General features: G+C 43.2%; 1 protein-coding gene across 1 annotated transcript in view; it reads left to right on the top strand.

Annotated features, from left to right (window-relative positions):
* Nucleotides 1–25,813, top strand: part of ARHGEF4 (Rho guanine nucleotide exchange factor 4) — a gene marked incomplete at its 5' end in the record, with an annotated part of 136,770 nt that overhangs the window by 94,629 nt on the left and 16,328 nt on the right. The window contains one exon of the mRNA XM_082631307.1: nt 21,364–21,503. Within this exon, the coding sequence (XP_082487433.1) occupies nt 21,364–21,503 (140 nt within the window). The remainder of the gene's footprint in view (nt 1–21,363; nt 21,504–25,813) is intronic.

Raw genomic sequence — 25,813 nt, 5'->3', positions numbered from 1 at the left:
ATGCAATTTCTGGAAAGTCTGGATGTTTCCAGCAATATTTCAGGACTTGAGCCCTGAACGTCAGGACCTTAAGCACGTGGCTCTGTGTCAACCACTCCGACTAGCACGGCGTGCTGTTAATGCCCACATGGTTACCAGTAGCTTCCGCCCAAGCTGATTAGTCTTCGGATGATGGGTCAGGAGCCTGTGGGAGCTGCAGTAGGTGGGGGTGGAGAGAGAAAGCGAGGCCAGATAGGCCACAAACTTTGGGTGCCATGGCGAGGATTCTGACTCTTACTCTGAATTAAATGGCAGGCTTTGCAGGTTTTAGGCAGAGGAATGATGTGACCTGATTGCATTTTACCAAGGGCCACTCTGGCTGTTGTGTAGAGGAGGACAAGGGCTCAAACAGGGAGACTGGCTGGGAGGCTCTTGGGTCACTCCATGGAGGAGGGGGCAGTTGATGTGACCTGCACCAGGGGTCACTGGTGGACGGATGAGAAGTGGCTGGGTTCTGAATAACAAAATGAACCCAGAGCTGATATAGATGAGGATGTGGGTTGTGAGAGAAGGAGGGGAGTCCAGGAGAGCTCCAAGATTTTTCTTTCTTGAAGTAGAGTTGATTTACAATGTTCTGCTAGTTTCAGGTGTACAGCAAAGTGATTCAGTTTCATATACATATATATATATATATATATATATATTCTTTTTCATGTCCTTTTCCATTATAAGTTATTATAAGATATTTAATATAGTTCCCTGTCCTTGTTGTTTATCTATAATCCCAAACTTCTCATTTATCACTCCCCAACCCCTTTCCCCTTTGGCAACCAGAAGTTTGTTTTCTATGTCTGTGAGTCTGTTTCTGTTTTGTAAATAAGTTCATTTGTGTCCTTTTTTAGATTCCACATATAAGTGATATCATATGATATTTGTCTTTCTCTTTCTGACTTACTTCACTTAGTATAATAATCTCTAGGTCCATCCACGTTGTGGCAGGTGACATTATTTCATTCTTTTTTATGGTTGCGTAATATTCCATTGTATATATGTACACATCTTCTTTATCCATTCATCTGTGGATGGACACTTAGGTTTCTTCCATGTCTTGGCTATGGTAAATAGTGCTGCTATAAATATTGGTGTGCATGTATCTTTTCAAATTAGAGTTTTCGTCTTTCCCAGATATATGCCAAGGAGTGAGATTGCTGGATCATATGGTAGTTTTGTAAGGAACCTCCATACTGTTCTCCATAGTGGCTGCACCAATTTACATTCCCAGCAACAGTGCAAGAGGGTTCCCTTTTCTCCACAACCACTCCAGCATTTATTATTTGTTGACTTTTTATGATGGTCATTCTGACTGGTGTGAGGTGATACCTCATTGTAGTTTTGATTTGCATTTCTCTAATAATTAGAGATGTTGACCATCTTTTCATGTGCCTGTCAGCCATCTGGTTGTCTTCTTTAGAGAAATGTCTATTTAGGTCTTCTGCCCATTTTTTTTTGATTGGGTTGTTTGGTTTTTTGTTATTGAGTTGTATGAGCTGTTTGTATATTTTGGAAATTAATCCCTTGTCAGTCACATCATTTGCAAATATTTTTTCCCATTCTGTAGGTTGCCTTTTTGTTTTGTCTACGGTTTCTTTGCTGAGCAGAAGCTTATAAATTTGATTAGGTCCCATTTGTTTATTTTTGCTTTTATTTCTTTTGCCTTGGGAGACTGATCTTAAAAAACATTGCTACAATTTATGTCAGAGAATGTTTTGCCTATGTTCTCTTCTAGGAGTTTTATGGTGTCATGTCTTATATTTAAGTCTTTAAGGCATTTAGAGTTTATTTTTGTGTATGGTGTAACAGAGTGTCCTAACTTCATTGATTTATATGCAGCTGTCCAGCTTTCCCAATACCACTTGCCAAAGAGACTGTCTTTTCTCCATAGTATATTGCTGCCTCCTTTGTCGAAGATTAATTTACCGTAGGTGTGTGGGTTTATTTCTGGGTTTCCTATTCTGCTCCATTGATCAGTGTTTCTGTTTTGTGCTAATACCATTGGCACATCAATATTGCTGCTTTGATTACTGTAGCTTTGTTGTATTGTCTGAAGTCTGGGAGGGTTATGCCTCTAGTTTGTTCTTTTCCCTCAGGAATGCTTTGGCAATTCTGGATCTTTTGTGGTTCCATGCAAATTTGAGGATTATTTGTTCTAGTTATTTGAAAAATGTCATGGGTAATTTGATAGGGATCACATTAAACCTGTAGATTACTTTGGGTACTATGGCTGTTTTAACAATATTAATTCTTCTAATCCAAGAGCATGGAATATTTTTACATTTCTTTGAATCATCTTCAGTTTCCTTTATCAATGTTTTATAGTTCTCAGCATACGTCTTTCACCTTCTTAGTCATGTGTATCCCTAAGTAATTTTCATATGATTTTAAAAGTGATTGTTTTTTTACCTTCCCTTTCTGATATTTCATTGTTAGTGTAGAGAAATGCAACGGATTTCTGTATGTTAATCTTGTATCCTGCTACCTTGCTGAATTCATTTATCAGTCCTAGTAGTTTTTGTGTGTAGTCTTTAGGGTTTTTATATATAGTATCATGTCATCTGCATATAATGACAATTTTACCTCTTCCCTTCCAATTTATTTATTTATTTTTTTTTTTTTTCTTTTTGCGGTATGCGGGCCTCTCACTGTTGTGGCCTCTCCCGTTGCGGAGCACAGGCTCCGGATGCGCAGGCCCAGCGGCCATGGCTCACGGGCCCAGCCGCTCCGCGGCATATGGGATCCTCCCAGACCGGGGCACGAACCCGTATCCCCTGCATCGGCAGGCGGACTCTCAACCACTGCGCCACCAGGGAGGCCCTTCCCTTCCAATTTATATCACTTTTATTTCTTTTTCTTATCTGATTGCTATGGCTACAACTTCCAATACTGTGTTCAATAGAAGTGGTGAGAGTGGGTATCCTTGTCTTGTTCCAGATTTTAGTGGGAAGGCTTTCAGCTTTTCACCATTGAGTATTATGTTGGCTGTGGGTTTGTCATAAATAGTTTTATTATGCTGAGATATGTTCCCTCTATGCCCACTTTGGTGAGAGTTTTTATCATGAATGGATGCTGAATTTTATCATATGATTTTTCTGCATCTATTGAGATGATCCTGTGGTTTTTGTCTTTTCTTCTGTTGATTTGGTGTATCACACTGATAGATTTGCGTCTGTTGAACCACCATTGTGACCATGGAATGAATTCAACTTTATCATCATGTATGATCCTTTTCATGTGTTGTTGGATTTGGTTTGCTAGTATTTTGTTGAGGATTTTTGTAGCTATATTCATAAAAAATATTGGCCTGTAATTTTCTTTTTTGGTAGTGTCTTTGTCTGGTTTTGGTATCAGGGTGATAGTGGCTTCATAGAATGACTTTGGGAGTGTTCCCTTCTCTTCAATCTTTTGGAAGAATTTGGGAAGGATCTGTATAAGTTCTTCTTTATATGTTTAGTAGAATTCCACTGTGAAGCCATAACGTCCTGGACTTTTGTTTACATGGAGTTTTTTTTAAAATTACAGATTCTATTTCACTTCTAGTGATTGGTCTGTTCAAATCAACTATTTCTTCTTTTTTTGATAATTTTATTTATTTATTTATGGCTGCGTTGGGTCTTCATTGCTGTATGCAGCTTTCTCTAGTTGCAGCAAGTGGGGGCTACTCTTCGTTGCAGTGTGCAAGCTTCTCATTGCAGTGGCTTCTCTTGTTGCGGAGCATGGGCTCTAGGCAGGCAGGCTTCAGTAGCTGTGGCTCACGGGCTCTAGAGCGCAAGTTCAGTAGTTGTGGCACATTGGCTCAGTTGCTCCGCAGCATGTGGGATCTTCCCAGACCAGGGCTCAAACCTGTGCCCCCTGCATTGGCAGTCAGATTCTTAACCACTGCACCACCAGGGAAGCCCAAATCATCTATTTCTTGATTCAGTTTTGGTGGGCTATATGTTTCTAGAAACTTGACCATTTCATCTAGTTTGTCCAATTTGTTGGCATATAATTGTTCATAGTATTCTTTTGTGGTTTTCTGGTATTTCTGCAGTGTCCCTTGTTATTTCTCCTCTTTCATTTATTATTTTGTTTATTTGGGCACTCTTTCTTTCCTTCTTGGTGAGCCTGGCCAGAGGTTTGTCAATTTTGTTTATCCTTTCAAAAACCCAGCTCTTGGTTTTATTGATTTTTTTTCATTCCTGTTTTATTTATTTCCTCTCTGATCTTTCTTATTTCCTTCCTTCTGCTGACTTTAGGTTTTGTTTGTTCTTCTTTTTCTAATTCTTTTAGGTGGTATGTTAGGTTGTTTACTTGAGATTTTTCTTGTTTTTTGAGGAAAGCCTGTATCACTATGAAATTCCCTCTTAGGACTGCTTTTGCTGCATCCCATAGATTTTGTGTGGTTGTGTTTTCATTGTCATTTGTCTCAAGGTATTTTTAAATTTCCCCTTTGATTTCATCATTGAGCCATTGATTTTTAATAGCATGTTATTTAGTCTCCATGTGATCATTTTTTTCTCATTTTGCTTTTTGTGGTTTATTTCTAGTTTCATGCCATGGTGGTCAGAAAAGACGCTTGAAATAATTTCTGTTCTCTTAAATTTGTTGAGGCTTGTTTTGTGTTCTAGTATGTGGTGTATCCTAGAGAATGTTCCATGTGCCCTTGAAAAGAATGTGTATTCTGGTGGGGCTTTTTTTGGGGGTGGGGGGAATGTAATGTCCTGAAGATATTAATTAAGTCTAACTGTTCTGTTCTGTCATTTGGGGTCTCGTTTCTTATTGATTTTCTCTCTGGAAGATCTGTCCATTGATGTCAGTGGGGTGTTAAAATCTCCTACTATTATTGTATTCCCATCAATTTCTTCTGTTATCTGTTAGTATCTGTTTTATGTATTCAGGTACTCCTATATTGGGTGCATATATTTATTTTTTGTTGAACTATAGTTGATTTACAGTATCATGTTAGTTTCTGGTGTACAGCAAAGTGACTCAGTTGTATATATATATATATTTCATATTCTTTTTCATATTCTTTTCCATTATAGTTTATTACAAGATATTGAATATAGTTCCCTGTGCTATACAGTAGGACCTTGTTTTTTAATCTATTTTATGTATAGTAGTTTGTATCTGCTAATCCCAAATTCCTAATTTGTCCCTCCCCCCTTTCCCTTTTGGTAACATAAGTTTGTTTTCTATGTCTGTGAGTCTGTTTCTGTTTTGTAAATAAGTTCATTTGTATCACTTATATTGGGTGCATATGTGTTGAGTGTAATATCCTTTCCATGTGTTGATTCTTTTGTCATTATATAGTGTCCTTCTTTATCTTTCCTTATGGCCTTTATTTTAAAGTCTATTTTGTCTGATATGAGTATTGCTACCCCTGCTTTCTTGTCATTTCCATTAGCATGAAATATCTTTTTCCATTCCCTCACTTCAAATCTATGTGTGTCCTTCACCCTGAAGTGGGTTTCTTATAGGCAGCATATTGTAGGTTCTTACTTTATTATCCAGTTTGCCACTCTATGTCTTTTGATCAGACAGAACATTTGGTCCATTGACATTTAAGGTAATTATTGATAAGTATGATTTTATTGAGATTTTAAACCTTGTTTTACAGTTGATTTTGTGTTTCTTCTTTGTTCCTTTCTTCGTCTTTCCTTTTGTGGTTTGATAGTTTTCTACTGTAGTATGTTTGACTTTGAGCAACTGAAAGAGCATGGTTGTGGACTGTTGAGATACGGTTGCCTGTGAACCGAGCAGGTGTGGGTGGATGGGCAGTTCTGCTTAGGTCATGTGAACTTTGAGATGCCTGTCAGGCCTCTAGGCAGAAGAGCAAGCAGGTGGTTGGAACTGTGAGCCAGGAGATGAAGAGAAATCTCCAAGCTGGAGAATTCAACTGAATTTTCAGCACCAGGACCAAAGCCACCTGAGGCAAGGCCCAGCCACCTGGGGCAGGGCAGGTGCCACTTTGTGTCATCTGGCACTGCCTAACCGAGCAGGATGCCAGCTCCAGAGCACATCTTCCACCACTTAAGGCAAGCCATTATAATGACTGCAGCACCGAAATGTCCAAATACCCAAATGTGAACCCAGAGGGGTTGTGGCCAACCGCAGATAGCTCACACTGACAGTTACACAGCCATAGGCTTCAGAGCACAGAGTGGGGGATGCCTTCTGTTACAAAATCACATATTCATGCAACATGAATCAAGACATATTGCGAGAACATTCTGCAGTTGATTCTATGGACAGAACAGTAGAAATGAGGTCTACCGATGTTTCATTTACATGTAGAATGTGAGAGGCTTATATACCTACTACATCTTCAAGATCCAGGAAGAACTGTTCCGACTCAAAAAACCATAAACACTGTGAAAGGAGTTACCTCAGCATTACTTGGGACTTACGACAAATACAGTATCTTCAAATATAAAACGGAAGAATGTTTGTGCCTCTGAAGGAAGGAGCATAAGATGCTCACAGCAGCATTTATGGAGAAATGATCATGAAGATTAGTGTAAACGACAAATTCCCTCGGGTCTCTCCAGTCTCGCAATATATTTATTTATATTTGTTATTTAAAAGGTGTCGGGGACTTCCTTGGTGGTCCAGTGGTTAAGAATCTGCCTTCCAATGCAGGGGACACAGGTGTGACCCCTGATTGGGGAACTAAGATCCCACATGCCATAGGGCAACAAGCCTGCACACCGCAACTGCTGAGCCCGCACGTTCTGGAGACCGTGCGCCACAACTAGAGAGCTCACGCGCTGCAGCTACTGAGCCTGTGCACTCTAGAGCCTGCGTGCCACAACTAGAGAGCCCACACACCACAACTACTGAGCCCATGTGCTCTGGAGCCCGCGTGCCACAACTGAAGAGAAGCCCCTGTGCCACAATGAAAGATCCCATGTGCTGCAACTAAGACCCAACACAGCCAAATAAATAAATACACTTTTTAAAAAAGGTGTGAGTACATATTAGGCAGGATTTTTTTTTTAGGCAGGATTTTTTAAATAACAGGCTAAAGAAAGGCTGCATGAACGTTGGATCTAAGCTGAAGAGAAGTTCAGGTCTTCCAAGCAAAAAGGTCAAAAAGAATGAGGTTAGATGTAAAGACCAGCTAACATTTAGGGTTCCACTGTGCATGTGAAGATGTAACAACATTTGAAAAGTTACTTAACTTGAAACTGGTGTTGGCAAGCTCAATCTGCATAAAGTAAACATAAAAGCTTCACATGCTTACCTCATTTAAGGACAACCTCACAATCAGGCAAAGACAATTTTATTTTTAATTTTATTTTATTGTGGTTAAGAACATTTAACATGAGATATACCCTCTTAACAAAATTTTAACTGTATATTACATTATTTTTGACTATAGGCACAATGCTGTTCACAGATCTCTAGAGTTTACTCATCTTGCTTAACTGGAACTATATGCCCATTTTTTAGTAACTCCCATTTGCCCCTCCTCCTGGTCACTGGCAACTACATTCCACTCTTTGATTCTATGAGTTGATTTTAGATACCTCTTATGAGTGAAATTATGCAGCATTAGTCTTTCTGTGACTGACTTATTTCACTTAGCATGATGTCCTCAAGTCGCACCCATGTTGTTACATATTGCAAAATTTCATTCTTTTTTAAGATTGAATAGTATTTCATTGTATGTATATACCACATTTTCTTTATTCATTCATCTGCTGCTGGACATTTAAGTTGTTTCCACGTCTTGGCTATCATGAACAGTGCTGCTATGAACATGGGAATGCTAATACCTTTTTGAGATCCTGATTTCAATTCTTTTGGATAAATATTCAGAAGTGGGGGTGCCAGATCATAGGGTAGTTCTATTTTCAATTTTTTGAGGACCCTCCATCCTGTTTTCCATAGCAGCTACAGCATTTTGCATTCCCACCAAGAGTGTGCAAGAGTTCCAATTTCTCCACATCCTCTCCTCTCATCCTCTTTTGGGTTTGTTTGGGTTTTTTTTTTTGTTTTATTATAGCCATCCTGACAGGTGTGAGGTACTATCTCATTGTGGCTTTGATTTGCATTTCCCTGATGATTAGAGACTTTGAGCATTTTTTTCATATACCTGTTGGCCATTTGTACGTCTTTTTTTGAAAAATACCTATTTAAGTCCTTAGCCAATTTTTAAATTGAGTTATTAGGGTTTTGGGCATTGAGTTGTAGGAGTTCCTTATATATTTTGGAGATTAACCCCTTATCAGATATGTGGTCTGCAAATATTTTCTCCCATTCCATAGATTGCCTTTTCACCCTGTTGATTGTTTCTTTTCTGTGCAAAAGCTTTTTAGTTTGATGTAGTCCCACGTGTTTATTTTTGGTTTTGTTGCCTGTTCTTTTGGTGTCATATCCATGAAATCATTGCCAAGACAAATATCATGAAGCTTTTCCCCTATGTTTTCTTCTAGGAGTTTTACAGTTTCAGGTCTTACATTTAAGACATTTTGAGTTGATTTTTGTTTTAAGGTATAAGAGAAATGTCCAATTTCATTCTTTTTTATGTGGACATCTAGTTTTCCCAATACCATTTATTGAGGAGACTATCTTTCCCCCATTGTATTTTCTTGGCTCCTTTGTTGTAAGTTAACTGATCATATACGTGTGGGTTTATTTCTGGGTTCTCTATTCTGTTCCATTGGTCTATATGTCTGTCTTTATGCCAGTACTATATTGTTTGAATAACTTCATAATATATTTAAATCAGGATGTCTGTCCTTTCTCAGGACTAATTTGGCTATTTGTGGTCTTTTGTGCTTCCATATGAATTGCAGAGTTGTTTTTTTTATTTCTGTAAAACAAAATGCCTTATGGATTTTGATAGAGATTGCACTGAATCTGTAGCTCACTTTGGGTAGGATGGGTATTTCAATAATATTAAATCTTCCAATACATGAACACAGGATATCTTTCCATTTGTGTCTTCTTTTATTTCTCTCTTCAATATTTTGCAGTTTTTGGTAGACAAGTCTTTTACCTCCTTAGTTAAGCTTATTCCTAAGCATTTTATTCTTTTTTGGTGCTATTGTAAATGGGATTGCTTTCCTAATTTCCTTTTCAGAAAGTCTTTGTTAGTGTATCGAAACACAACTGATTTTTTTTTTTTTTTTTTTTTTTTTTTTTTGCGGTACGCAGGCCTCTCACTGTCGTGGCCTCTCCCGTTGTGGAGCACAGGCTCTGGACACGCAGGCTCAGCGGCCATGGCTCACGGGCCTAGCCGCTCCGCGGCATGTGGGATCTTTCCGGACCTGGGCACGAACCCGTGTCCCCTGCATCGGCAGGTGGACTCTCAACCACTGCGCCACCAGGGAAGCCCCACAACTGATTTTTGTATATTGATTTCATATCCTGAAATTTTACCGAATTCATTTATTACTTCTAACAGTTTTTTTAATGGAATATTCAGAGTTTTCTGTATATGAGATCATGTCATTTGCATACAGGGACAATTTTACTTCCTTCCCAATTTGGACATCTTTTTTTCCCCTTATTGCTTTGGTTGGGATTTCCAATACTGTGCTGAATAGAAGTAGTGAGAGTGGGCATCCTTGTCTTGTTCCTGATCTTAGAGGTAAAGCTTTCAGTTTTTCACCATTGAGTATGATGTTAGCGGTGGAATTTTCATACGTGGCCTTTATTATGTTGTGGTACTTTCCGTTTATTACTTGTTTGTTGAGATTTTTTAATCATGAAAAGGATGTTGAATTTTGTCAAACACTTTTTCTACATCTATTGAGATAATCATGTGATTTTCATCCTTTATTCTGTTAATGTGTTATTTCATATTAATTGATTATCACATGTTGAATCATCTTTACATCCCAGGGATAAATCCTACTTGGTCATGGTGTATGAACCTTTTAATGTGTTGTATTTTGTTGAGGATATTTGCATCAATGTTCATCAGGGATATTGGTCTGTAGTTTTCTTGTCAGAAAAAGTTGTCTTTGTCTGGTTTTGGTATCAGGAGAGTTATGGACTCATAAAGTGAGATTGGAAGTGTTCCTTCTTCAGTTTTTTGGAAGAGTTTGAGAAGGGTTGGCATTAATTCTTTAAATGTTTGGGCAGAGACATCTTTTAGATACATAAGATTGTCCTGTTGCATTTAACTTAAGCAGCTTACATACTAAAAGTAGAAAACTGTATCATTTTTTTAAAAGCTTTTAAAAGCTTAATTTGTTAAAAATAACTGCTCAGCTAAATCTACCATGAAAAATGATGATGTTTAATTTTTTGCAGTGAAAATTGTTATTAAAGTAATGCATGATATGATTTTATTGCCTTGCACAGTACTGAGGTGAAAATGAATTTTTTCATTAAAGTATTATGTGACATAATTTCATTATATTATATTGTATTGATTTACCAAAACTTGTAATTTGGTAAAAAACATTGCCTTCTTTGGATTTGTATTACAAAAGTCTATGATCTAGAATATTATATTTGTGGGCTCATTATGTTAAATTAAAAAATCAAAGTTATTACCTAAATTTTCCACTTCACATTTGTCTAACATAAAATAGCCATGTATCAAAAATCATGTTTCACTTACTGCTAAGCATGACATGACGTATTTTTAATGTAATTGCTTTTTGAAGTATTGATAATTATAACCAGAAAGCATCTTTTATACATGAAGGCCTACTTGACTGATTTCCCTGGAACTTAATTCTTTGTTTCTTTTTTTCTTTTTCCTATTTTTTGGCCACGCCGCGCGGCATGTAGAATCTTAGTTCCCCGACCAGGGATCGAACCCATGCCCCCTGCAGTGGACGCACGGTGTTTTAACTACTGGACCACCAGGGAGGTCCCTAATTCTTTGAATAATAGGGAACCATTGCAGCAAACAGCCACATGCAGCACATGTTTCCCCGTGGCCTTCTCTCTCATGGGAGAGAGAAGGCCATGGGGAAACAAGCAGCTGTGTGCACATGGAGGCTGGACAGTTCGGAGGCCCTAGAGAGGTGCAGGGAAGAGTGTGGCATTTGGGCAAGTTTTAATCCTGCCTCTGCTGCTGGCTTCCTGTGAGGCCTTGGCAAGTGTCTTAACCTCTGTGAGCCCCTAGTCCTTATCTGTGTAATGTGTCTAATAATACCTATTTCACAAGTAGGTTTGAATCTGATATTTAGTAGGCGGTACGCTGTAAGTTCCCAGTAAAAGTTATTTTACTCTCAGCAATCAGAGAACAGGGAGGCTGGGGAGGACGAAAGGTCAGAGTCTTTGCTTTGAGAAAACCCCGAGTAAGCCTTGAGGTGCAGAGGGGATTCGGATTCGGTGCTATAGATGTTGTGAAGTTTTAGTTGCTGAATGAAAAAGCATTCAGAAGCACGCAAAAGCAAGGCTTTGTGCGACCTAATCAAAAATCTTGGGCTTCCCTGGTGGCACGGTGGTTGAGAGTCCGCCTGCCGATGCAGGGGACGCAGGTTCGTGCCCCGGTCCAGGAGGACCCCACGTGCCGCGGAGCGGCTGGGCCCGTGAGCCATGGCCACTGAGCCTGCGCGTCCGGAGCCTGTGCTCCGCAATGGGAGAGGCCACAACAGTGAGAGGCCCGCGTACCGCAAAAAAAAAAAAAAATCTTGAGTTGAGGAGATCACTAAATGTGATATGGGATCCTGGAACAGAAAGGATATTAAGGAAAAACTGAGAAAAGTATGGACTTCAGTAATAATAATGTATCAATATTGGTCCATTAATTCTGAGTAATATACCCTATCAATGTAAGATCTTAATAAGAGAAACTGGTGTGGGGTGTATGGGAATTCTTTGTACTGTCTGCCCAATTATTCTATAAATCTAAGACGGTTCTAAAAAGTAAAGTCTAGGGAATTTCCTGGAGGTCCAGTGGTTAGGACTCCATGCTTCCACTGCAGGGGGCCCGGGTTCGATCCCTGGTTGGGGAACTAAGATCAAGCGTGCCTCTGGGCCAAAAAAAAAAAGTGAAAAAAGATAAAAATAAAAAGTAAAGTCTATCAAAACAACAGCAACAGTAACAAACTTTTTGTGTTTCACCTGAAAGCTGGACAGGATTTAGAGCGGAAGGCAGACGACGACAGCTGAGCAGACAAGGCCACGTGCGGAAGAGCAGTCACGTGGGGAGGACAGCCTGGCGTGGGGGGCCCTGGGGACCCACTCCCTCTCCATCCTGGGCCACTGCTGCTGCCCCCAGACCAGAATGTCAGTGCAGTGCGAGAAGCGGCTCTTGCGTCTGGTCCAGCTGGGAGGCGGTGCAGGGCAGCGGGTGGGTTAGGAACGAATCAATGGACGCTGCCTGGGCCGCCTGCTCCCCCAGCAGCAAACACAGACTGTCCCACCCTCGTCTGACTCACCATCAGCAGGAGCCCTTCATACAGGAGAGAAGAGAATTTAAACAGACTCAGTCTGGTGAAAACAGCCCAGAGATCTGGGTGATTTGGGGAAAGGAACTTCAGCTCTCTGGGCCCCAGCTTCCCCACCTACAGACGGGGGCACACAGTTTAGCCTTCTTGGTTCGTGTCATTAGGAAGTGGTGAGAAGCCCGTGAGGCTGAGGCCTGAGCATTTGCTCTGGTGACTCAGGGTAAATGCTCCGGGGCTGCCTAGGACAGCAGTCCCTGCGCCAACTGTCCTTGCTAGGAAGGGCCGTCAGACCTCGCCCCTGGTGTCCCTAACCCCTTCTCTATTCCTGGATCCCTGGCGCTCTTCCGTGTCCTTGAACAGCATCCCACGTGCGTCTGGGGCCTGATGCTGTTTCTGTTGCCTGGAACACTCTTCACCCTTCTGCAGCCCCTCCCCTCCCCCCCAGGTCACCGCCAGCACGGGGTGGCCAAGACCTCACACCCTTGGGCAGGGGCTCCTGTGCCCGCCGCTTCATCACTGTTTACCCCTATTCCTGCCGGACTCCGATCTCCACGGGAGCAGGGGCGTGTCTGTCTTATTCACACTGTGTTCTCAGAACCCCGTGTGTGTCTAGTGGCACCAACACACTAGGCATTGAACACTTCTCAGTGAATTCAGAAAGGAACAAACAAGTGCATAGATGTGATCCATGGAAGCCCCTGGCCAGTGGGTGCTGGGGGAGCAGCCAAAGCTGCCGACACCTGCCCAGACACCCCAGCGTTCTGGCATTCCGTTTCAACTCTGAGACTGTATGCCAGGCTCTTTAGAGTTTCCTAAAGGGGCCCTGCGGCCATCCCAAAAGACCGTGTTCCCTGACTGTGCTGGAGCAGAATTTCCTGGGAGTTAGCAAACCACTTTGTTAAGGGCTCTTGACTGAGAACAGTGGGTCTCAGGCTTTGAGCTCTTCACCAGGGCACCTGAAGTCACACAGCCTGCTGGGCCCACCCCGGGGTTTCTGATTCAGCAGGTCTGGGGAGGGGCAAGACACTGCGTGTCTGACATGTTCCCAAGGGATACTGCTGCTGTAGGGACCCACTTTGAGAACCGCTCTTCTCCAGGGCTCTAGGGCAGCACAGAGTAGACTCCCCTGCGGCGTTCTCTCCTCACTGGAAGAACCACTGCTTTTCCTTTTAAGTGGAGACAGAAGATTGTTTGGGTGCTGTTCATCAGAGGTAAAGGGGCCCTTGCCGACCTTTTGTCTAGAATCCAGAATTCTTAGCTGTGTTGCTGTCTAAAAGTTCTAAATTATTAGAATCTCATAATGGCTCAGACAGCTGGCTTGTCTTCCTACATAAAAATTAAATATCCAAAATCAAGACTGATTTTGTGTTGACCCGGCCGTGTTGTGCTCATTCATTTATTCACCCGAAGATGCTTGCGGAGCACAGGACCACACCCTTTAATGCTTTCATGTACGTTAAGTGCACGTGAACCTTCCAAGGGCCTTGCTTGTAAGAAAGGAGATTGACGGCTTCCCTGGTGGCGCAGTGGTTGAGAGTCCGCCTGCCGATGCAGGGGACACGGGTTCGTGCCCCGGTCCGGGAGGATCCCACATGCCGCGGAGCGGCTGGGCCCGTGAGCCATGGCCGCTGAGCCTGTGTGTCCGGAGCCTAAACAAAACAAAAGCAAAGGAGTTTGAGCGCGTCTCGGAGGACAGATGACCAGCTCTGCCCCCTGGCCGTTTGCAAACCAGCACTGGGCCTGGGTGTCCTGACTGCAGTCCTGGGGTGGTCCTCCCACTGCCACCTCCACTCACACACCTGTGAACGGTCTCCTGGTTCCTTCATTTACGCAAACACCTCCTGTGTCCCAGACCCTGTGCTGGAAGCTAGATATTAGATGATGATAAAAATACTGGCAGACTCATGTTGAAACTTGCTTTCCTTTCCTCCCAGGCTGCAGGTTTGCTAGATAAGCAACCATTTTGTGAGCTGCTGAGACCTCAACTGGGACTGGCTAAGAGAGAGCCAAGAAAAGTAGTAACTCTTACAAAGAATCTGTTTTATTCCCTCAGAGACGATTGTTTTTTTTTTTTTTTTTTTTGCGGCACGCGGGCCTCTCACTGTTGTTGGCCTTTCCCGTTGCGGAGCACAGGCTCCGGACGCGCAGGCTCAGTGGCCATGGCTCACGGGCCCAGCCGCTCCGCGGCATGTGGGATCTTCCCGGACCGGGGCACGAACCCGTGTCCCCTGCACCGGCAGGCGGACTCTCAACCACTGCGCCACCAGGGGAGCCCCGAGATGATTGATTTTTAAATTCTTCTAGAAGAAGGTGTGGCAGATAGACAGACTCTGTATCTCTTAAGATATATACTATATAGTATTTACAGATTAAATTATAGGATGTCTGGAATTTGCTTTAAAATAATGCAGCACTGAAAGAAATCAAAGATCTAAGTATGGAGAGATATTCCACAGATTGGAGGACACAACAGAGTAAAGATGTCAGTTACCTCCAAATCAATACATGGGTTTAACACAATTTCTACCAAAATCCCAGCAAGGTTTTTTTGTGACTATAGACAAGATTATTCTAATATTTATAGAGAAAGGCAAAGGAACAAGAATCGCTAAAATAGTTCTAAAAAAGAGGAATAAAGAGGAACCACTCCACCAAATTTCAAGAATTATTATACAACTGTAGAAAACAAGATTGTGTGATATTGGAGAAGAACAAACAAGTAAATTAATGGATCAAATAGAGAACCCAGAAATAGTTCCAAGAAGTATAACCGAACAATTTTTAAAACAGCTTTTTTGAGATATAAACCACATACCATGCAACTCACCCATGTACAGTACAAAATGCAAATTTTTTGTATGTTATTAATTTTTTAAACTGTGATAAAATGTGTTTTAAAATTTGCCATTTTATACGTATAATTCAGTGGCATTATTTTCATAATGTATGCAACCATCACCACTATATGTGGCCGAATTTTTTCATCACTCCCAGTTCCATTAAGCAATAACTCCCTGTTCCCCTCTCCCTACAGCCCCTGGTAACCACTAATCTATTTTCTGTCCCTAAGAACTTGCCTATTCTAGGTACCTTATATAAAGGGGCTCATACAATATGTATCCTTTAGTGTCTGGCTCATTTCACTTAGCATAGTATTTTCAAGGTTCGACCATGTTTAGTGTGTATCAGAACATCATTCCTTTTTATGGCTGAATAATATTTCACTGTATGTAAATACCACATTTTGTTTTTCCATTTATCTGTTTGATGGACATTTGGGTTATTTCCACCTTTTGGTTATTATGAGTAATGCTGCCATGAACATTGGTGTACTAATATCTGTTTGAGTCCCTGATTTCACTTCTTTTGTGTACATACCTAGAAGTGTAATTGCTAGATCGTATGGTAATCCTATGTTTTGCTTTTTGAGGACCTGCCAGACTCTTTTCCACAGCAGCTGCCTTGTATATCTTTTCTGAAGAAACGTCTACCCAAGACATTTGCCTGTTTTTTTAATGAGTTTGTTGTAGTTGCTGTTGTTCTTGAATTGTAGGAGTTCTTTATATATTTCTAGATATTAGTCCCTTATCGGATATATGATTTGCAAATATTTTCTCCCATTCAGTGGGCTGCCTTTTCATTTTCTTGAAAGTATCCTATGATGCACAAAACTTTAAGATTTTGACGTAGTCCAGTTTAGCTATTTATTTTTCTTTTGTTTCCTGTGCTTTTGGTGTCATATACAAGAAATAATTTGCACATCCAATGTCATAAAACCTTTCCCCTGTTTTCTTCAAAGAGTCTTACAGTTTTAGCTCTTATGTTTAGGTCTTTGATCCATTCTGAGTTAATTTTTGTATACGGCATTAGGTAAGGACCTAACTTCATTATTTTGCATGTGGGTATCCAGTTTCCCAACACTATTTATTGAAAAGACTGTCTTTTCCCCCATGACTATCTTGGCACCTTTGTCAAAAATCAACTGACCATTTATGTGAGGGTTTATTTTTGGGGTGTCTATTTTATTCTGTTAGACCAATAGAATATATGTCTGTCCTTGTGCCAGTATCACACTGTTTTGATAACTGTGGCTTTGTAGCAAGTTTTGAAGTCAGGTAATGTGAGCCCTCCAGCTTAGTTTTTTCAAGATAATTTTGAATATTCAGGGTTCCTTGAGATTCCATATGAATTCTAGAATAAGTTTTTCTATTTCTATAAAAATGCCATTGGGATTTTGATAGGGATTGCATTGAATCTGTAGATTGCTTTGAGTATTATTGTCATCTTAACAATATTAAATCTATTAACCCAAGAACATGGGATGTCTTTCCATTTATTTAGGTTTTCTTTTTATATCTTTCAGCAATGTTGGAATTTTCAGTGTACAAATCTTTTGCCTCCTTGGTTAAAGTTATTCCTAAGTATTTTATTATTTTCAATGCTACTGTAATGGAATATAAAATATTTTTGTTTTCAAATTGTTCATTGCAAGTATATAGAAATAAAACTGATTTTTGTGTGTTGATTTATATCCCCCAACTTTGCTGGATTTATTTATAAACTCTAACAATCTATTGTGGATCTTCAGAGTTTTCTACATATAAGATTGTGTCATCTACAAACAGAAATAATTTTACTTTTTCCTTTCCAAGTTGGATGACTTTTATTTCTTTTTCTTGCCTAATTGGCCAGAACTTCCAATACTGTGTTGAATAGAAGTGGTGAAAGTAGGCATCCTTGTCTTTTCCCTAATCTCAAGGAAAAAGCTTTCAGTTTCTCACCATTAAGTATGATGTTAGCTGTGAGTTTTTCATATATGGCCTTTATCATATTGAGGACATTCCCTTCTATTCCTAGTTTGTGTGTTTTTATCATGAAATAGTGTCAAATTTTGTCAATGCTCTCGCTGCATCAATTGAGATGATCATGTAGGGTTTTTCCCTTCGTTCTATTACTGTTGTATATTACATTGAATGATTTTCATATGTTGAACCATTCTTGTATTCCAGAAATAAATCCTAATCAGTCAAGATATATAATCCTTTTAATATGCTGTTGAATTCAGTTTACTAGTAGTTTACTGGTATACTAATCCTTTGTTTAGAATTTTTGCATGTATATTTATGAAAGATATTTGTCTTCAGTTTTCTTTTTTTATAGTGTTTTGTCTGGCTTTAATGAGTTAGGAAGTATTTCTTCCTCTTCAGTATTTTGGAAGGTGTGAGAAAGATTAATGTTAGTTCTTATTTAAATGTTTGGTAGAATTCATTAGTGAAGCCATAAAATCTTCGGCTTTTCTCTGTTGGGAAGTTTGTGATTCAATTTCCCCGGTAATTATAGGTCTATTCAGATTTTCTATTTCTCCTTGAGTCAGTTTTAGTACATGTGTTTTTCTAAGAATTTACTCATATAATCTAGTTTATCTAATTTGTTGGTGTATAACAGTCCAGTTTATAGTATTTTCTTATAATTCTTTTTATTTCTGTAAAATTGATAGTAATGTCCCCACTTGGCTAACTGATTTTTGACAAAAGTACAGAAACAATTCAGTAGAGGAAAGATAGTTTTTTTTTTTTTAGAAATAGTGCTGGAACAACTGGACATCCATAGGCAATAAAAATGAAGCTTGACCTAAATCTCACATTTTATACAAAAAACCTCAAAATGAATCATAGGTTTAAGTGTAAAAGGTAAAATTATAAAGGTTTTAGAGGAAAAAACATAAATGAAAATCTTTTGGAACTAAGATTTGGTGAAGAGTTCTAAGATGTGACTCCAAAAGCATCACCCATAAAAGGAAAATTTGATAAATTGAACTTCATCAAAATTTAAAATTTTGCTCTGTGAAATCCTTGTTAAGAGGATGAAAAGATAAGCAACAGACTGAGAGACAATATTTGCAAACCACATATCTGACAAAGGACTCATATCTAGAATATATACAGAACTTTCAAATCTCAACATTAAAACAATAAACAATAGAAATAGAAAATAGGCAAAAAACATGAAGAAATACCTCACCAGAGAAGACATATGAATGGCAAATAGGCACATGAAAAGATGTTCCACAGCACCTGCCTTTTGGGAAATGCAAATTAAGACCAAGATGCAATACTATTATACACCTATCAGAATGTCTAAAATATAAAATAGCGACAATACCAGATGCTGGTAAGGATGCTGAGAAACTGAATCTTTCGTACATTGTGGTGCGAATGTACAATGGCACATCCACTCTGGAAAATAGTTTGGCCGTTTCTTAAAAAACTAAACATTCAACTGTCATATGACTCAGCAGTTGCACTCCTGGGCAATCACATTTATCCCAGAGAAATGAAAACTTATGTCCACCCAAAAAACTGTACATAAAAGTTCCTAGTAGCTTTATTTGTAACAGCCTAAAATTGGAAACCACCCGGATGTCCTTCAATGGGTGAATGTTTAAAAAAATATGCACATTTATTACATGGAATACTAGTAAGCAATAAAAAGGAATGAAGTAAAAATACAAGCAACCACTTGGATGGATCTCAAGGGCATTTGCCTGAGTGAAAAAAGTCAACCTCAAAAGCTTACATACTGATTGCCGTGGAGGTTACACAAATCTACACAGGTGATAAAATGACATAGAACCATTTACATGTCTTGTACCAAGGGCAGTTTCCTGGAGTCATATGAAATGTAATCATTGGGGAAAACTAGGTGAAGGGGACACAGGACCTCTCTGCAGTAGAGTCAGAACACCCTATACTGTATAGTTATTTCAAAATAAAAAGATTTTTTAATGCCTTAGAGGAAAAGGTATGACAGACAACTTTCGATAGACTATATCTGTTTTAGATATGTGCTATGGTTACACTTTTTTAGAAGAGTCCTCATCTTGGGACTTCCCTGGTGGCGCAGTGGTTAAAGAATCCGCCTGCCAATGCAGCGGACACTGGTTTGATCCCTGGTCCAGGAAGATCCCACATGCTGCAGAACAACTTATCCTGGGCGCCACAACTACTGAGCCTGCGCTCTAGAGCCCGCGAGCCACGACTACTGAAGCCCGCGCAGCTAGAGCCCGTGCTCTGCAACAAGAGAAGTCACTGCAATGAGAAGACCACGCACTGCAATGAAGAGTAGCCCCTGCTCGCCACAACTAGAGAAAGCCCGCGCACAGCAATGAAGACCCAAACGACGCAGGCAAAAATAAAATTAAAAAAAAATTTTTTTTAAAGAGACAAGACACGCCACAAACAGGGAGATGATACTTGTGGCACAGATGGGTATCCAGAATAGAGGGGGAAAGTGTATGTATATAAACTATACATACATAGAAATATATTTTTACATTAATGATTACATTAAAAATAAACACTCAATAGACAGACACTTCACATTAAAGGAAATACAGGGCTTGCCTGGTGGCACAGTGGTTGAGAGTCCGCCTGCCGATGCAGGGGACACGGGTTCGTGCCCCGGTCCGGGAGGATCCCACATGCCACCGAGCGGCTGGGCCCGTGAGCCTTGGCCGCTGAGCCTGCGCATCCAGAACCTGTGCTCTGCAACGGGAGAGGCCACGACAGTGAGAGGCCCGCGTACCGCAAAAAAAAAAAAGAAAAAGGAAATAGAAATAACCCATAAACATAGAAGATAAGATGTTCAACACATTTAGTAAGCAGGAATTTTAAATTAAAACTGCACTAAGGTCCCATTTCATACCTCTCGGCCTGTCAGAAATGAAACTGACAACGCTCATCCCAAGAGTTGGGAGGATGTAGAGTTGGAAACATTCCTACACACTCTCTGAAGTCTAAGTTGGTAGGATAGCTTAGGGGACAGTTTGGCATACCCAGGACCCAGGGATGCCATACCTAGGTGTCTATACCCAGGAGCATGAATTCACTCCACAGGTAATGGTTTCATCCAAGAGGGCGCACATCTTAGCTATTACAATGGTTTGTGATCCTCCAAAGAGCAACAGGACTTTAAAATATATAGTATATTCGTGGTATTAAAATTTCACTGGGGTCAATAGGAAAACAATGTACAAAAGGCTCTTTGGGCGGGGGCGGTAATGAAAAAGAGGCTGGGAAGCTCTGGGAGAAAGTCTGCGACCTATGCCCAGGCGGCACGGGGATGTGTCTGCAGCACCATCATTGGTACGAGCAACAGCATGGGAAACGCCCGGTGTTCTGCAGCAGTGCAGTGCGCCTGCAAAACTGCAACTACTCGCAAGAGGCAAGACTGTGCATCGGGGAGACTGAATCATCACAACTACAGGAGCTGTTGAGCAGAAAAGCCAATCAGGGAAGAAAAGTTACTGGATGGTTCCATTTATATGAGGTCAAACCGTGCAAAACTCAACAGAAATAAATGCTAAAACAGAGACAGCCTGGGTATAATTTACAGAAAGCTTGAAGTATTGGATATCTCTAAAGGAGAGAGAGGGGAATGGGATTGGAGTAGGACATACAGGAGGTTGAATTCTAAGATTCTGGTATTTTCTACAACAGGATGGTAAGCGCCACAGGTGTTCCTTTTATTAATTTTCAAACAATATTTGCATGTATATATTGTATATTTCTTTGGAGATATATGTATATGTTTAATAAGAAGTTGTTAGCCTTTTTAAGGGCCTTTTGCCATGTATGAGGGATGGTAAAGTGTACTATGTATACCTGACACATTGGTAAGTGGTTTTGAATTGAATTCAACGGGAGGGGACTCGAGTGTCATGCCACGGCCCATAGTTGTGTGTCCTTGTTTACGGAGCTGGTGGGGACTGAATGGTAGATGATTTACAGTGATGTGTGAAAGTCGACCAGTGCACTTTTTCAACCAGACTGTGTTTCTGCAGCAAGAATTGTACGAGAACCTGGCCCCCCAGACCCTCTCCCTCCTCTTACAGAAGGAGCGTTTATCCCAGAAAGGCTCATTTCCTTCTCCGCGTGTCCCCTCCCTCGCTCCTCTTCAGCAGCTGCTCTCTCTCTCCTTCCAGCCCTCCCTGATGGAGCTCTGGACACGGCTCTCCGTGCGGACGAGGCAGGCAGTGAGGAGGACCTGTACGAGGACGTGCACAGCTCCAGCCACCACTACAGCCACCCTGGAGGGGGCGGCGAGCAGCTGGCCATCAACGAGGTAGGGTCAGGGCTGCATGGGTGAAGGGATGGGGCTGGAATGCACGGCCTGGCCATCGGGGTGACTTCAGCACACTCATGCAGGCCTGGATGTCCACAGTCTGTGTTCCAAGCAGATGACAGTGGCACCAGCGTGCACTCCACACAGTTTCAGCCTGTGGCTCTCACTTTAGAATGTGGGGTCCATGAGCAGAGCTTGTCAAATCCAGGACCCTCCCCTCTGCCCTCAAGGGGCCTAGAAGGAACCCAGCATAGCAGGTGTGGTACCCAGGACCTGTGATGTAACTCCTGTGCCGCCGTCCCGGATGGAAGAATCTCTGCTTGGCAGGAGGGAGGCCGGGGCTTAGCCCCTGACCTCTCTACCAGTTGCCTGGGCAGGACTTGGGCAAGGCACGTGGTTTCTTCCCTATTGACTCCAAGAGCTCAGAGAGTATTGCTGTTGCTATGACAACTGTGTAGTATATGTTACCACTTTTTACTGTTCCTACCTAAGCAGAAGAAATCAGCACGAAACTTTATCTAGGCAAAACTGGTCCCCATGCCAAGTCCTCCTTTTGTATTCTCCAAGGAAGGAGAAATTTCGAGACCTGGACACTCCTCTGTTTTTCTCACTCATACTTCTATTTTCGCCCCGTCTTCTTTTTCACTTAATTTGGAGAAGGCTGTTGAACATAATGTGGTAGGTAACTGGCACGAGCGCATGTCCATAACAGCACCACATTCTCCTCTTGGCCATGATATACATGTATTTCTGCTCCATTAAAACGAGATCGTGGGGACCACCCACGATCTTGCAGAAGATTTTCCCCTCACCGGGAGATCAGTGTACAGAACAGTTAGCTTCTGACGTTTCTGGAGCCCTTCGGGAGTGTGGTGTCCTCATTACTTACCTGACAGTCACCAGTGCACCAGCGCTTCCCACAGGCCCGGCTCTGAACGATGATTTAAAATCGCCATTAAATAGTGATTTCATCAAAATCCATGACGCATAAGGAATAAACATCCAAATAAGTTGGTTTTTCCAATATACGAAGCCTTTCCTTAAGTGCTCCTCATAAACCATTTTGAATGCAAGGGGCTCCAAAATGATGTCATCTGAGCAGAATTCACGGAGAATGGTTTGCTTTTTCTTGAAGATTCAGCCGCCCTCAGTCTTGGGGCCCGGCCATGGTGGGAGGCCGTGTGGGGCAGGGGGGAGAGTCTCTCACACCTGGGTGGGAGCTCCTCCCTGCCAGCGACCAGGTGTGGAGATCTGAGCAGGTAGTCCTCTGAGTGCTGAGCTGTAAAATAGGATGACCGTACGGTTACAGGCGGACGGACAAACGTAAGTAACGTGGCACGCGGTGGGTTCTCGACCTCCAGTGACGAGGATGGTAATGAGGAAGGAGGAGTAACATGAAGGTTTCCGGGACCCTGGAGAGGTGTGGGGTCATCTGATTGGCCATCAGTGCTGCGTTGTTAGAGCTCTCGTGTCTACTTTGTATAGCTGTTCATCTCCTACCTGGTGGTGGAATCTGGTGCATCACCTCATGCTGCTGGCGGGGAGGTGCCTTTCTGGCCCTTAAAAAATTGTCCATTCTAAGATGCTTTGCATGAGGAAAGCCAAGAGCCAGGAGTCCTCTAGAAGAACAAAGAGGCTCTGGCCAAGGGCAGTGAAGGCAATTTAGACCATGAATTGTATAGGACCTATTTTAGCTGCTTCGAGAATTTGTTTCCTGTTTGGTTCAAAGGTCCTGCCTGGTATTTGAGGTTACCGAGTGGACAGCGTGGTGGTGTTGCACCTGTGTTTAGAGCCCTCAGTGCTCCCAGGGTGCTGGTCTTCCCTGGACCCTGGGCGAGCGCCCGGGGTGGGGTGAGGATGCAGCATGCCACGGAGGGGGACGGCCGGGCCAGGCAGCACAGCCCCTCCAGTGATACAAGGCTGACATGGGGCAGGGGCTGGGCTGCTGGCTAGTGGAGGACCTGCTGCAGGTCATTCCCGTCTCGGGCCTCTGTTTCCTCTGTGTTGGGTGAATGAGGCCCCTGGGCCCCACCAGCATGTAGGAGAGTCACCGTGCCCAGGTGTACCAGGTACCCGGGAAAGGCTGTATTCATTATGATTCCTTGGCGGCATTAAATAGATTCACCTTATCAGGAACTCCAAAGAGACATAAGAGGTGATTCTCCGACGACAGGCTGGTTCCCCCAGCCTTGCGAGAGCAGCACGTCCTGCTCTGCAGGCCCGGCCCCTCTGGCACGCACAGCTCGTGCATGTGAGGCGAGAAGGCTTACTGGGGCTCAGTGTGGGTTTCAGGCTTGGAGAAAATAGAAGCAACACGTGTCAGAGAGAAGTCCACACTAAATCGCATCTGGCTCGCTCTAAACTCACACGTGCACTTGTATTTTCTAAGAATACGTTGGCGTCATGTTCTAAATTGGGACACTGTCTTGTTCCTGGTGATCTAAGGAGGGATCGCTCTTCAATTTCCTAAGCAGGAGGCAACCGAAACCACACCTGGCCTGAAGAGCAGGCGATGCAGGGGGGCAGCGAAGCCCTTTTGTGTCCCGGGTACGTGAGGAGCGCGCGTGTGTGACCACGTGAAGATCTGAGTGTGAGGTGTGCGCATGTGTGTTGCATGCATGTGACACACATTTACTGAGTGTGTAGTGTGTGTCGGGCAGCGTCTCAGGTCTGGGACTGAGCTGTGCAGAGGACATCGTCCTGCCTTCCGGGAGCTGACCGCCGGGGTGACGGCAGGCACTGCACGTCTGTGTGGGCACCTGGCCTCGTCTGCATGTGCCCCAATGGAAGGAGAAGGGGGCGCAGTGTCTTGTTCATCCTGTATCCCTTGCCCCTAACTTGTGCCTCGTGCCTTGTGACTGTCCAGTTCCTGCAGCATGAGTTAACATCAGGGCCCAGAAGTGTCCCCTCTCTTTTCAGTATTGTCCCCACCAGATGCCCGTGACCCTGGCCCAGGCCTGGGCCTGTCTGCCCAATTCCTCACCCCGCTCCCACCCTCTCCCTGCCTTCCACAGCTCCGGCCATGCTCTGCTGAGCTGGCGTCACCCCTGAGGTCAGGCCTGAGGACATTCTTAGCCCAGGGATATTTTTCCTGAAGAGTTGAGGGCTGAAAGTAGGCAGTGTCTTTGGAAGACATTGTTCTTTTTTCTTTTTAACCGCCCCCCACCCCAAGTTGTGAGATGGGACTGGCTCCCAGCCAGGAGGCCTGGGGTCTTCTGGCGCCCAGCCACCGCCCTGCAGATTGCAGTCTCCCCTCCGGGCCAGGCCAAGCTGTGCTGGAGGACAGCACGCGTGTGGAGCTGGGCTTCCCCTCAGCTCTGCCCACTTTGTGCACGGAGCTGAGGGCCTTCGAATGTCCAGCCCCCCTCCAAACACCTGTGTGTAGACCTGCTCCAGGAGGGCAAGGGGGCGCTGAGGGCAGCTCCTGGATCCTCCTGCGGAGAGAAGATGACACCCAGCCTAGAGGGCAGACAGAATAAAGCTTGTCCTCCAACCTGGGGCTTAAAGCGTAAAAGGAGCTTTGCCGATAACTAGGCCAGCACAGCAGGTGGGAAGCAGGACTGGCCTGGCCCACCAGGCCGTGGGGTCACCAAGGACAGAAGACAGTCTGGCCACCCACCTACTCCCAGCACTTGTTGGTGGAGCATTTAGAGAACACCGCAGGATGCCAGGCTGGCTTGTGACCACCCCCTCCTGGAGGCAGTCTGACCCTCTCTCCAGGAGTTTCTGCCTTCCCCGGTGCCTGTGACCCTGGCTATCTGTCCCCACACCTGACCTGGCTCTTGCACCCCCTCCCCGGCCCCAGGGAGGAGCCCAGTACTGGTCAGCGCTCCAGACCCCTCACGCACGCCCTGAGCTGGGTGACAAACGGACGTAGGTCTCTGAGAGACGGGGCAGGAGCAGCTCGAGGCCCCGGCGCCAGGCCTGCCAGTGTCCATGGCCAGCAGCCCGGAGCAGCCTTCTGTCCGATGGCTCTGCAACCACAGGGGCACAATGACTCAAGTCAGGGGTCCGAGCCACACCCCACCAGAGGCGTCACACAGTCTTACCAGTGCTGGGATTTGGGGCGGTAGGGAGTCCCCACAATCCTCGTGAGAGCTTGAAGGGAGAAAATCTTGAGCCGGTTTTTTGAAGAACTGGACAGGAAAAGAAGACTCTTTCTCCCAACTAGACAGATAGGCCCAGTTGAGCCTTCAGATCTGAGGGGGGCAGACAGCCTCTCTGGACACATCCCAACCCTCCTCTGCCACACACACAGGTACCCACCTGCGCACATACATCCCAGCATCCACTTGCACTCTCCAGCAGGA

Source organism: Mesoplodon mirus, assembly GCF_964341445.2.
Source record: "Mesoplodon mirus genome assembly, chromosome: 8".
NCBI lineage: Eukaryota > Metazoa > Chordata > Mammalia > Artiodactyla > Ziphiidae > Mesoplodon > Mesoplodon mirus.
The sequence above is the reverse complement of the archived record's forward strand: the minus strand, read 5'-3'. Positions and strand labels throughout refer to the sequence as shown.